This window comes from Bos javanicus, chromosome 15 (assembly GCF_032452875.1).
Source record: "Bos javanicus breed banteng chromosome 15, ARS-OSU_banteng_1.0, whole genome shotgun sequence".
Classification (NCBI taxonomy): domain Eukaryota; kingdom Metazoa; phylum Chordata; class Mammalia; order Artiodactyla; family Bovidae; genus Bos; species Bos javanicus.
Window position 1 is genome coordinate 45,749,941 of NC_083882.1, and position 14,263 is coordinate 45,764,203.

Below are 14,263 nucleotides of genomic sequence, written 5' to 3' on the forward strand. Positions count from 1 at the left end.
GGTGGTTGCCAAGGGTGAGGGTAGGCGGTGAAGAGGTGGAGGGGGAGTTTGGAATTAGCAGATGAAAACAAATTAGCAGATGCAAACTGAATGGATAAACAAGGTCAAACTGTAAAGGACAGGGAACCATATTCAATGTCCTGTGATTAAAGCACAATGGAAAAGAGTATGAAAAAGAATGGTGGAATTTAGAAAGATGCTAACAATAACCCTGTGTACGAGACAGCAAAAGAGACACTGATGTATAGAACAGTCTTATGGACTCTGTTGCAGAGGGAGAGGGTGGGAAGATTTGGGAGAATGGCATTGAAACATGTATAATATCATGTATGAAACGAGTTGCCAGTCCAGGTTTGATGCACGATACTGGATGCTTGGGGCTAGTGCACCGGGACGACCCAGAGGGATGGTATGGGGAGGGAGGAGGGAGGAGGGTTCAGGATGGGGAACACATGTATACCTGTGGCGGATTCATTTTGATATTTGGCAAAACTAATACAATTTGTAAAGTTTAAAAATAAAATTAAAAAAAGAAAGAAAGAAAGAAAAGAAAAAAAAAAGAATGGGTACATATGTAATTGAATCACTTTGCTGTATAGCAGAAATGAACACAACATTGCAAATCAACTGTACTTCAATTTAAAAAAGAATAGCAATAAGAAAACCACAGCCTCTATTTACTAAGAGCTTACTACCTGCTACATGCTTTAATATATTGTCTCGCTTAATTTTCAAAGCAATTTAGTTCTTACTCATCTGTCACATCTTAATTCAATCATCACTTCTTTAAGGGTGTATTCTCTGATGTCCCATACTACACTGAACTTTATTAAATACTGCATCTAGTAGCATTATACAGTTCTTTCATAATACTTATTGCAGTTAAAATTTTACATTTTTTTCCAAACTTAGTTGAAGGAAAATTACTTCACAGCTTCTGCCATAATCAACGAGTCAGCTATAGGTATACATGTGTCCCCTTCCTTTTCAACCTCCCTCCCCTTCCTACCCCCTCTAGGTTGTTACAGAGCCCCCGTTTGAGTTCCCTGAATAATACAGCACATTTCCATTGGTTATCTATTTTATACATGGTAGTGTATATGCTTTCATGTTACCCTATCCATCCCACCCTCTTCTTCCACCCAGCCCTTGTCCATAAGTCTGTTCTCTGTCTCCATTGCTGCCCTGTAAATAGGTTCATCAGTATCATCTTTCTAGATTCCACATATGTGTGTTAATATACAGTATTTTTCTCTTTCTGACCTACTTCACTCTGTATAATAGGCTCCAGGTTCATCCACCTCATTAGAACTGACTCAAACAAGTTCCTTTTTATAGCTGAGTAATACTCCATTCTATATATGTACCACAGTTACTTTAGCCATTCATCTGATGGTGGACATCTAGGTTGCTTCCATGTCCTAGCTATTGTAAACAGTGCTGCAACGAACATTTGGGTACATGTACCTTTTTCAATTTTGGTTTCCTCAGGATATATGGCAGGTAGTGGGACTGGTGGGTCATATGTTAGTTCTACTTCCAGTTTTTTGAGGAATCTCCATACTGCCTTCCATAGCTGCTGCATCAGTTTACATTCCCACCAACAGTGTAAAAGAATTCCCTTTTCTCCACACTCTCTCCAGCATTTATTGCTTATGGATTTTTGATGACGGCCATTCTAATTGATGTGAGGTGATATCTCATTATAGTTTTGATCTGCATTTCTCTAATAATGAGCAATGCTGAATATTTTTCCTGTGCTTATTAGACATTCGTATATCTTCTTTGGAGAAATGTCTGTTTAGGTCTTTTGCCTACTTTTGATTGGGCTGTTTTCTTTTTCCCATATTGAGTTTTATGAGCTCCTTGTATATTTTGGAAATTAATCCTTTGTCAGTTGTTTCATTTGCTATTATTTTCTCCCATTTTGAGGGCTGTCTTTTCACCTTGTTTATAGCTTCCTTTGCTATCCAAAAGCTTTTAAATTTAATTAGGTCCCACTTGCTTACTTTTTATTTCCATTACTCTACAAGGTGGGTCATAGAAGGTCTTGCTGTGATTTATGTCATACAGTGTTCTATGTTTTTCTCTAAGAGTTTTATTGTTTCTGGTCTTTCATTTAGGTCCCTAATCCATTTTCAGTTTATCTTTGTGTACAGTGTCAGGAAGCATTCTAATTTCATTCTTTTACACACCACCTGTCCAGTAAAAACTCTTCAAAAATGGGCAGAAAAGGAACCTACCTCAACATAATAAAGGTCATATACAACAAATCCACAGCAAACACTAATCTCAATGGTGAAAAACTGAAAGCAGTCCCTCAAAGATAAGGAACAAAACAAGGGTACCCAATCTCACCATTATTCAACATAGTTTTGGAAGTCCTAGTTAAGACAGTCAGAGAAGAAAAAGAAATTAAACTGATCCAGATTGGAAAAGAAGAAATAAAATTCTCACTATTTGCAGATAACATGCTACTATACATAGAAAACCCTAAAGATACTATCAGAAAATTACTAGAGCTAATCAGTGAATTTAATAAGGTCACAGGATACAATGTAAATATACAGAAATCACTTGAATTCCTATGCACTAACAATGAAAAATCAGAAACAGAAATGAAGAAATCAATACCATTTACTATTGTGACAATACCTAGGAATAAACCTACCTAAGGAGAAAAAAGAGCTGTATACAGTAAAGTATAAGACACTGATGAAAGAAGTCAAAGACAACATAAACAGATAGATATTCCATATTCCTGGGTTGGAAGAATCATTATGAAAACGACTATACTGCCAAATGCAATCTACATATTCAATGTAATACCTATCAAATTACAAATAGCATTTTTCACAGACCCAGAACAAAATTTCTTAATTTGTATGCAAACACAAAAGACCCCAAACAGCCAAAATAATCTTGAGAAAGAAGAATGGAGCTGGAGGAATCAATCTTCCTACTTCAGACTGTACTACAAAGCTGGAGTCATCAAGACAGTATGGTACAGGCACAAAGATGGAAATATAGACCAATGAAACAAGACAGAAACCGCAGAGATAAACTCACACACCTATGGGCACCTTATCTTTGACAAAGGAGGCAAGAATATACAATAGGGCAAAGATAGTCTCTTTAATAAGTGGTGCTGGGAAAATTTTACATTTTTTAACCAAGGTGTATCTTCCCATTTGAACATTAAATCTCTTTGAGGGTTAATAATAATCTACTTTTGTTCACCACAGTGTTTTCATTTCTTAGCTAAACCATAAGAATGATCTTGTCCAAAATCCCTAGCAGAGTGGCCTCCCACAAAAAACTAGCCTTATGAAAAGTTCAATGAAAACTGGTTAAGGCACTTAGTCCTGATCAGCTACACAGCTTGGACAACAGCTGCCTCTACAGTTACAATGTTAGAAAAGAGCTAACAGTCCCCAATCATAAACACTGACGTAGCACATCCTGCCATTAGTTTGCTGTCATACAGCTTCAGTTCCAAGACTTTCACCCCAGCCCTGTAATATCTTAAGACCTGGTGCTAGTCACAGTAACACCTCTGCAGTCTTTATTTATATTCTACTGTCTCTGCTTTCTCTAGTCGTTTGCAGTTGGGTGGGCCAAAAATCTCCAGCAGGGGTCAAGGCTGATAACATTTTATTATCAAGATCCCAACTGCTTCAAATCCCAACCATGAGCAATGAGCGACAAGAGCTAGCACTGTACTAGCTACTTCATTTATGAGGTAAAATCCAAGTCAATTATGCCAGAAAGTAATAATTCTAAACCCTACTGGATTTGAAGGAATTCAAGGTCTTTAACCTCTCTTTTTAAAAACTGAAATATTTTGATGTACAATGTTAGTTTCAATCACTCAGTCATGTTTGTCTCTTTGCGACCCCATGGGCTGTAGGCTACCAGGCTCCTGTCCATGGAATTCTCCAGGCAGGAATTCTGGAGTGGGTTGCCATTTCCTTCTCCAGGGCATCTTCTTGACCCAGGGATTCAACCTGGGTCTCCCGCACAGCAGGGATATTCTTTTCCGTCTGAGCCACTAGTTTCAGGGGTACTACATAGTGATTTGGGCTGCCCTGGTGGCTCAGACAAAAAATGTGCCTGCCATGCAGGAGACACAAGTTCGATCCCTGGGTCACAAAGATCCCCTGGAAAAGGAAATAGCTACCCACTCCAGTATTCTTGCCTGGAGAATCCCATGGACAGAGGAGCCTGGCAGGTTACAGTCCATAGGGTCAGAGTCGGACACGCTGAAGCGACTTAGCAAGATCAGTGTGTCCCAATATAACATTAGTATGATATTCTTGACTGTATACCTCATGATGCATGTTACATTATTTTAGAATATTTTAGAACTGGAGGCTTGTTCCTCTTAATCCTGTTCACCCATTTCATCTTCCTCCCCTTCCTGACTCCCTTCCCTGAAGGAATCATCTTGACAATAACATGTATCTGCCTCACTCCAAACTGGTTAGGAATGGGACACTGTGCCTGGTGATGCAGGTTCTTGGTCACCTTAGCTGTCAAGAAGTTAAGAAGGCAGAGGCAGCAGGATATAAACTGGGGCATAAAGACTCAAGTACATCTTTAAGATTTCAAGTTGAGTGAATACAGTAAAACTCTCCAGTTGAACTTTCCTGAAGACTTCTAATACATAAGCAGCTTTATTAGTCAATGGCAAGGATAAACTGCTATTGCTATGTGTAGCATGCTGTGGCACTACCACTTAATGAACCCCAATCATTTCAGGCACCATGCTGTGTGCTTACATGCCTTATTTTAAACTCTATGATTATCGGCACTGGCATATGAAGAAGACCAAAGGTCAAATTTATAGAAGGTAATTGCCCAAGTCAAATAACAGAATGAGGACTCATACTGTGACCAGAATGTACGCTTCTACTGTAATAAGGAGCCTCCAAACATTATGGGGAAGCTATACTATTTTTTCCTAATTTCTTCCCCCAAAACTTATAACACATCCTCAGTTTCTTCATTCTTCTTGAGTTTGTAAATATGATGGTGGAATACATTCCACATGGTCATCATTGCTCTGTACCTCCTTTAATTTACTTTTGTACTTGATACTCATGTTCAATGTCACCCACAAAATATCTGGACTCATAATCATCTTTAAAGAGTTCTCAGATGTGCTACATTATGAGATAAATTACTTCATAAATAACATCAATGCAAACAGAACACAGAGGTTCTGAAAGGATTTCCACCACCACTGGATTTCATGTGTACACAGCAAAAGCAACAGTCTACTTGCTGAGTTTGAGAAATGATCCAAAGAGGAAAACAGAGTTTAACCATCCCCCAAGAGGAAACTTCTCTGTACAAAGAGGATAATCACATATTTAAGGTAAAGGCTAAAAAGGGAGGCAGCATGGACCTCACATAAACTTAAGGTTGAGAATGTTAGAGAGGTCCCAGGTTGCAAAACTACATCCAGAAAATTCTCCATCTTACCTGTCCTGAGGCAAGTGGTAAAGGGGAGCTATTTATCTACAGGAAACAAGTATCCCTCCAGAGCTTTAAAATCCCAGGATTCAGGTTGCAATTAGAGATGGAAGAGTTCGGGCCTCACCTGATAGGGAAATATTCAGCAATACTGTCGGTTGTCACATGGACAGTTTGGATGCCTCTGGAACCATTTTGGACAGAAGGAATATGAAGAAGGTGGTCTCAGAAACAGGCTGAGACAAGTTCAAGACAGAGAACATAAAAGTTTTGGTTATGAGATGCACATTCCTTAAATTATACCCAGTGAATCAGTCTTGCCAAACAGCTGATCTGCACTCATGTGCTCCCCCCATCTCTCCCTCTCTCATGAAAGAGATATGAACAAGATCTTAATTGACTAGCTCTCTTGCTTACTTTCCTACAAAGATAGTCTTAATACATTAATTTCCACTGAGGAAATATTGTGTCTGTTACATTATATACATACATGAGAAACCCACAGCCTTTGTAATCTATGATCTCTTGAGCTCATTTAAATTCTGGCTAAGTCTTTATTTCCTAATGTTTGCATCTCACTTTTTAAAAAGCTATTTATTAGCAGTTTCAATAGACGTAACATTGCTCTTTAGAAGTAACTATTCTGTTAACTAGAAAAAAGGTTTTCACTGCTATTATACTTTAAAGAGTATCAAAGGGAAAACTGCATTTTCATCTAAGTTTTGGTTAGCTATAAAAGTTCCACCCTGTATTTACCATGAGCTGGCCATGAACTCAGTCTAGTATAGGAAGGTTCTACAAATTGAATCAAAAAGAGTAAGGTATCACCCACACAGAAAGAACAAAGCTGGGAGAGAGGACCACTGTCAAGTAAGACAGTTTCAGAATAATATTCATTAGCTAACTTTTTTTTAAGTAGTCATTATATTCTGGTGCTTACTAAGCTCTCCTTTTCATACTAATATTTGTATTATAAAGCATTTTGAAATTATACAATGAGATGCCAATGCATAGACTATAGAAATTAAGATAACATTGCCATTTTTGCTTAAAATCCATCTCTTTTTAGAGATAAAACACTACAATTCACCTAAAGCTCAGTCCTCATCCCATCCTTTCCTCCTCACACTAAGTATCATTTTTATGTCATCACTCCAATCTCTTGTTCTTTTTACTGTACCTGTATTTATGCAATTTGCCTTTTTCACCCAACAAATATTTTGATATTTACCTGTTGATTCTTGTGGATCTGGTTGATTCACATTAGCTTCTACATTGAACTTCAGTGTAAGAATAACTCTCAGTTGATCCTCTCCAGTAGGCTTTCTACCTTTTTAACATTCAAGGGTTGTAAAAACCAATCCTGTACATATCTCCTTGTGTACATGTGCAAATTTCTCTAGGTCCTCTCCTTGAAGCAGATTTTCTGGGTCGTAGATATGTATTCTCCAACTGTACTAGGCATTGCCAAAATCATTTCCAAAGTGATTGTGTCAATTTACACATCTATCAGAAAGGTTAAGTTCTTTTGCCCACTTTTTTTTTTCCATTTTCTAAGTACTCTTTTCCAAATTATTTCAACACAAATCAATTCTTCCAATCTATGGTTTAATATTTCACTTTATCAGTGACTATTACAAAAAATATTAATGTGGAAAACTGTATCAACATTTTCCTTCTAGGTTTGTGCTTTTTATCTTAAAGAAACTCTCTACCTCAGTGTGACATATTTCTTCAAGTGTTTTTTCCTCTTCATATCACATTTATATCTTCAAACCATCTACAGTATATTTTTGTGTATGCTGTTAAGAGAACCTTACTTTATCTTTTTGCAAAGAGAGCCATTTTTAAAAAGTCCATCCTTTCACCAACTTTTAGAGCTATCATATATTTTCACATACAGCTTGGCCTGTTCTAGGCTATTTTGGTCTACTGATCTGTCTTATATTTGTCCAAAGATGTCACACAGCTTAAATTACTAGAACTTTCCATTAAGTCTTGGTATCTGATAGAGTAAGTTCTAATTTTTTTTTCAGAATTGTTTTGCTTGTTTTGCCTTTCTCTTTATTCAACCATGTAAGTTTCAGGATTAGTTTAGTCTCCCATTAGTGTTTTTTTAAAAAATCTGTTTCTTAATAATTTGTTGGTAGTAAATGGGAGCTACATTTTTTTTTCAGTTTTGTGGATGATTGGCCAAACCTTTTATTTAGTATTCCATCGCTGATCAACACAAATACTGGGAAGGAGGGGAGGGGCTGTGTGGGGAAAAAAATCATGTTGTAATTTCACTTGAAGTTGTATTGATTTTCCAAATTAATTCGGCAAGGTTGAGAACAGTTATGATAAAGTCTTCCCAACCATGATATAGCATAAATCTCCATTTATTTAGACTTCTTTTATGTCCTTAAATAAAGATTAACATTTTTTCCATAAAGGTCTTACACATTTTTGCCAGATTAATTCCTGGATCTTTTTTTATTGAGCTATTAGTTGCCTTTGATCTTCTGGGCCACTACCACAGCCTTTCCTTTAACTCACTCACTTTATTATTTAATCAAAAAATCATGCTTTTAGAATCATGTATGTTATATTCAGATCTCTGTAAGTACTTTTGTTGTTGTTCATGTGTTCATCTGTTTCTCCAGCAATTATTACACTGAACGTGGCTCCTAATGTTTTGACCTGATTCTTCATTTGGTCATTACAGACATTTGACTGTACAATTACCTTTCTTTCAGATAAACAGAGAAATTCCACAGGAGCTGAATGGAACAAATGTTTCTTACCCTGCACTTGAGGCAAAACAAAGGAGACTCTCATATCATTCGTGAGCCACTTTGGAGAAAGCCTCTAAAATCTGTGTTCAAGCCCTTCTCCCCACCAAAAATGTATGGACCACTCAACTCATATCCTTGCCTTTTGTGGACAGGAAGACCCAAGTGTCTCATACTAGACTGAGTTCCTCAGATGTTGAAATGCCAAGCTCTCAGGGGCTCTCTGAGTTTCTGAGCTCTAATGATGCTTACTTTTGATTCTTCCACCCCTAGTAGGGAGAAGCCCAATTCTCCAACTTCCTAGAGCCAAAGGGCAAGTAGCTCGCAGTTAGGAATAGAAGCCATTTGGATTTCCAAATCCACCAACGGTATATTTTCTATTTGTTTCTTAATAATTTGGTGGTGAAAATGAATGGTATTGATTTTAAGAGGGGTGGTTTGCAGCTTTGTGGTTGGCTGGCCAAATCTTTAATATAGTATTCCATCCTACTTCAACACAAGAATGGTATTTTGGGGAGCAAGAGAATAGGAAATTCTGCAGATTTCAAAGTATGAAAAAAAGGCAAAATATGCCCAGCAATTTTTTTTTTTAAGACTTACTTGTGAACAGAACTTTCTTTCTTTATATATACTGATCTAAGCAGTTTCTGTTGTTGCTGTCAGTTGTTTGCTTTTTAATACAGGTTAACACAGATTTAGTTTGAAAGACACCTTGAAATCTCAGGAGCAGCACACACCAGTCGCTCCCACTCAACCCCACCCCCACCCCCACGCTCCAATCTAGTTGGGTTGAATGTAAAGAATGGTCCAATTTTCCATCTTAGGAAAATTTGTAAAATTTTCTTTGTAAAAGATCTTAGAACTTTCGGCCTCATTTATCAGGAAAATTTAGAAGGAAGAAAGCCTTTAGGAGAATTTCTACTTGGAAACATAAGACGACTAGTAAGCAGGTTCAAATCGTATGCTTTTAAATGAGCTTGTTGAAAGAAACGTTAACAATTCCAGAACGAAATCAAAACGAGTTTAAACTTTTCCTCTCAAATGCACACACACAAAAATAATCATGGAGAAGTTAACAGGAAACTTTTAAAAAGTGAAAAACAATTCTTCCTTGCACTAGTCCTTGGGTAGTTACCACAGAACAGGCTCTTCTTCTCTGGAACTTCTTTGAAACATGGTTTTGGTCCCAAGGTCTGCTGGTCTTAGTATCTGCTCCGGCCTCCTCCTCCTCCTCTCTCCGAGCGGCTCCCCAGGCGGCCTCCGCCTCGGGGGACCTTGCGGCCCGACCGGCTGTAAGACTCGCGCGGGGGCGGACACCCCCTCTCCACGGACTGCGGCAGCCCGCGATCCGCTCTGCCTACCCGGTCGCGGCCCCCCGAGTAGCGCTCGCTCCGGCCCCCAGCATAACCGTCGCGGCCGCCGCCATAGGCGTCGGGCGAGCAGCCGCGGTACTCCTCATAGCGGCCGCCGCCGCCACCATAAGATGGAGGGGGCCCACGCGCGGGGGCGGCGCTGCGCGGGTCCCCGTAGCTCTCGAAGGGATCTCGGTAGGAGCCTCCGCTAGGGTGATCCGCGTAGTCGCGGTCGCGCCCCCCGTAGCCGTCTCGGTCGCCGTAGCCTCTCGATGGACACTCATCCCGGGCGCTGGAGTGGCCGTAGTCGCGGTAGGTATACTCTCTGGGCGAGGGGGCAAAATCCCGGGCGTCGCGGGCGCTCGAGTAGTCGCGGCTGGAGTAGCCATCTCGGGGAGAGTAGCCCCCCTCCCGGGAACCCAGGTAGGGATCCCGGCGCGGGGGCGGCGGATCTCGGCGCGGCGGGCCCTCATAGCCGTCTCGACCTCGCGCGGCCGGAGCCCGCCCGCGCATTCCACCACCGCCGCCGCTGCGCGCAGGGCCCGACGGCGCGGCCCTCTTGGGGGGCGGGCCGGCCCTCCGCGGTGGTGGCGGCCCGCGCTTCATGGGTAGCGGGGCCCGGGAGGGCCGCAGGTCGAAGTCGCCCGCGTAGCCGCCATCATCCGCAGGCCCTCCGCGGGACGGGGGGCGCCGCGGACCGCCGCCGCGGGCCCCGCGCAGGCCCCTCGAGCGGCCCCGGCTGCGGGACAGGGGTGGGCCCCGCCGGCCGCTCTCGAAAGCCGGTTTGGTGGCCTGGGCCACCTTGATGGCCTTACCATCCAGGGACTTGCCGTTCATGTCTCTCACGGCGGCCTTCGCGTCTGCCGGACTTTCGAAGGTGATGAACGCGAAGCCCCTGGACTTGTTGGTTTCTCGATCTTTCATCAACAGCACCTCGGAAATGCGGCCATACTTGCCAAACGTAGCCTCGAGGGATTTCTCGTCAGTTTCGAGGTTGAGTCCTCCAATGAAGAGCTTCCCCGGGCGATCCGCTTCCACCATGTCTGCCGGTCGGGTGGTCGGTCAGTGGCGGTGTGGCGAAGGCGAGCAGTCGTCGTGCCTTCTGAGCCCGCTGGTCGAGGGCGGCTCCTACTGGTCGGGCGCCGCGTCGTCGCGAAACCCCGGAACTGCAGTCTCGCCCCTCGCTGCGCAGGCGGAACGCTCCGGTTTGTGCCTCTCTGATCTGGTTCCCTCAGCCTTCTCGGCTCTAGCTGGTTGTGATTGGTTGGTAGTGCCAGGGCCGTAGTTCCCCGTCGAGGAAGACTGACGGTTTTGTAACTTTTATTCCAGTCGTTAAACTTCGGCTGATTAATCTATCCTTGAATTTTGTACATAAAATGTATTAAGAATAAGATGTTTTGCATTGCCAAGGGGGAAGAGAGAACTTGGTAAGTGGAAGGTTCCCTGGTAGAATAGGAAAGAGAGGGAGTCATTCTTTGGATGCACCATCTTTCCCTTCTCCATTTTCTTCCGTTTTTCAGCCTTCAAAGGACTCGTAGTTGCGTAGTATTGAAACTGTCCTTTCAGATAAGTATTGACCAGAAAGTCACCTCAGGGACAAAGTGAAGACAAATGTGAAAGCACGTAGACACCTATCAAAGTAGTACCTAAGCAAGCATAGAACACTAAAGGCTTCACCTCTTAATCTTGAGAGAAGAGGCACACGTCAGGAAAATAAAACATTCTGGGTTCATTCAAACGAATTACACAATTCAAATTTGTTCCTTATGATATCCTCTGAATGGAAGAAGTGTGAAGAGTAAATTAGTGAACTCTCTTTACCTGAGAGTAAATGGTCTAAAACCACGTTTTTGTTTTTTTTTTTTTACTATATTGACTGTGTGTGGGAATAATGCTACATTTGTTTACTGCAATAGCATTTAATCTTGAAAAGGGTAGTAAAAGGCATTTTTATGATGTTTCTGATTTTAATACGGGCTCTTCTAAGGTTTTGTGATTTTTTTTTAGCATGCATGAATGGAAGTGAAAGTTTAAATGCATCACATCAGTTTACAGTAACAATTTTTTATTTAATATTAATATATAATTTTAGTATATTCACTATTAATATATTTCTGAAGTAAACTTACCTGTTTGGGAGGTATTCATTTTTAAATATATTAATGAATTTTGTTTGTTCGTACTTAGAAATTTTACATTTCTAAGCATAAAGTGTCTTAGCCAATAATTTTCTCTCCCATACCTAGCTGAGGAGATTTTTGCCCAAATTTCTCTTAGATTTTCAGTCTAGTTAGATTTTTAAAATTTTCTTCTTGACTTAGTTTTTGTAAGATATACTTTTTTCTAAAGTTACCATTTTTGTTCATCTTGAAAATTTATTTTTTCAATAGCCATGTCCTGTTTTGCTTTCTTTTATGTGATCACTGTTGCCAGAAATTTATCTTTTGAAAGAACTAGCCTTTTTCTTTACTCATCCTCTCTTTTGATTTTATTTGCTGCTATTGTCTTTTTCACCTTCTTTCCATATTCTTTGGATTTGCGATCTGTATTATTTTCATTCTGGATTTTTAGATAAGGTACTTAGTGCATTAAGAATTTAAAAAAAAAAGTTTCTTGTAACTGTTGTATCTAAGTTTAAATTTTATTCTCTACTACTAGTTAGCTAGCAGCATTCCCTGAGCTGTGATACATGGTATTTTCATTGTTGTTCAGTTCCTAAAGCATTTTCTCATTCTATTTCTTGACTCATGAATTACAAAGAATATGTTTTTAAAATTTACAAACATATGGATATTTTTGGTGTTATTTTTAACATGTTCTATATGATATTCATACATTGGTGTTGGCTGAAACTTGCATGAGTGCCTGTGTGTGTCTAATATTCTTGAGAGGAAAGTATATTCTCTAAATATTAAGATCCAGTTCTTTCCTTGTATAGTGATGTTCAAGTCTTTCCTATTCTAATTTACTTTTTATTTGATAGTGTTGTCAATCACTGAGAATTGTTTTAAAATCCCATAATTGTGGATTTGTTAATTTTTCTTTATGTTTGTGTCTACTTTGCCTCATGTAATTTAAAGTTATATTCTTGAATACATAAAGATTGAGAATTGCTATGTGTTTCTGGTGAATGACTTCATTATGTAATGATCCTCATTATTCATATCTTTTATCTTAATTTGTTTTGTCTGATACTTAATGTAGCTCAATATTTTTCAAATTTTTTTTTCTGCCAGCTTATTGTGTGTTGTCTCTTAACCACTTCTTTCTTGCCTCTTTGTTCCATCCTTCTTGCCCTCTCTTGTTATCACGATTTCATTTCATTCCTTTCTTTTTTCTCTAATAATATGAAAGAAGTTATGTCTTCTATTTCTATTCTAAGAATGATTACATTTAATGTTTTTATTGAGTTCTAACTTATAAACACAAAATTTACAAGTTTACTTATAAAATATTAAATTTAATGCTTGATTAATTTTATACATGTGTACATCCATGTAAACATGGATGATGTATATCAAGATTTATAATATATTGGTCTCCATAATGGTTGTTCACCCCTAATGGTTCCCTCCTGCCTTTCAAAACAATATGTTCCTCTCAGAGATAACCAGTTTCCTGATATATCAATGATAATTTAGTTTTGATTATTTTTAGACTTTACATAAAGGGAATAAAAACAGAATGAACTCATCTGTGTCTGGCTTATGGCACTCAGTATATTTTTGAGATTCATCCATGTATGGCACACACCAGTAGTTGTCTGTACTTCCGTTAGATTTTTTTAGTCACTGTATGACTATACTGATTTGATTTTTTCCATTTTTCTGTTGACTGACATAGGGGCTTGCTGGGGAGTGATTCCTGTTTTTCTCCCAACAATGCCCTTTCCGCATATAATCAGTCCCTGATCCCACAATACATCCAGAACCATTCACTTAACTATTTATGCACTGCTCTCACCTTCATACAAACTACCTAGGTCCTTTGGACATTTTAAAACGTCAGTGGTCCCAAGGGTCTATCTGGGACTCCTTCACTAGAGAACCTCAAGCTCCTTGTCAAGTATCAAAACCCACTGGTGATCCATAACTGGAGCTGCAATTGGATTGAGAGAATATAGAAATTCAGGGTTGATAGAATTTAAGAGGAGGTTTGGATGAGAAATGGAATTTTTAAACAGGCTTTACATCAAGTGATTGGGTCTCTCTCTCTTTTATCTGAATGGATTATGTGGGTGGAAATTATATCTGACTGAGGAATGTTTCCCCTACCTAGTACTATAAATTGCCCTTCAAGAAGTATCAGTCAGATATGCTAAATGGGAGTAAACAAGATTGCCTGAGCCCAAGTGATGTGACAATAAGAGAATACTTTCCAAAATATACAAATAATTCATACAGCTTAATAGCTATAGCTATACACACACACACACACACACACACACACACACACACACATATACAGAAGACCTAAAAAGACATTTGTCCAAAGAAGAAATACAGATGTCCAAACAGGCACATGAAAAGATGTTCAGCATCACTAATTATTAGAGAAATGCAAATAAAAACTATCATGAGGTCCCACCTCACCTCAGATAAATAGCCATCTTCAAAAATTCTACAAATAATAAATGCTGGAGAGGGTGTGAAGAAAAGG

At 39.6% G+C, this 14,263-nt stretch overlaps 2 protein-coding genes and 1 long non-coding RNA gene across 4 annotated transcripts in view; 1 reads left to right on the plus strand and 2 right to left on the minus strand.

Annotated features, from left to right (window-relative positions):
• The window catches only part of SYT9 (synaptotagmin 9), a 387,121-nt gene extending 378,898 nt beyond the window's left edge, over positions 1-8,223 (minus strand). Inside the window, exons 1-2 of one of the 2 annotated variants that reach the window (XM_061380521.1) lie at positions 6,710-8,223; positions 5,606-5,714 (exon numbers count right to left, since the gene is read on the minus strand). The gene's annotated coding sequence lies outside the window, so the exon portion shown is untranslated. The remainder of the gene's footprint in view (positions 1-5,605; positions 5,715-6,709) is intronic. The other variant, XM_061380522.1, reaches the window with a different exon arrangement.
• LOC133226692 (uncharacterized) lies at positions 5,218-8,387 on the plus strand. The gene is made up of 2 exons (XR_009729615.1): positions 5,218-5,380; positions 8,217-8,387. It is a non-coding gene; the product is annotated as an uncharacterized LOC133226692 (long non-coding RNA).
• Positions 8,388-9,199: 812 nt separating this feature from the next.
• On the minus strand, positions 9,200-11,847 carry RBMXL2 (RBMX like 2). Its single transcript, XM_061380527.1, has one exon. The coding sequence runs from the start codon at positions 10,643-10,645 to the stop codon at positions 9,455-9,457; it is 1,191 nt and encodes a 396-aa protein (XP_061236511.1). The 5' UTR covers positions 10,646-11,847; the 3' UTR covers positions 9,200-9,454.
• Positions 11,848-14,263: the final 2,416 nt, after the last annotated feature.

Excerpts from the sequence above, each read along its gene's own strand:
- RBMXL2 (XM_061380527.1), bottom strand. The coding sequence starts at position 10,645 with ATGGTGGAAGCGGATCGCCCGGGGAAGCTCTTCATTGGAGGACTCAAC.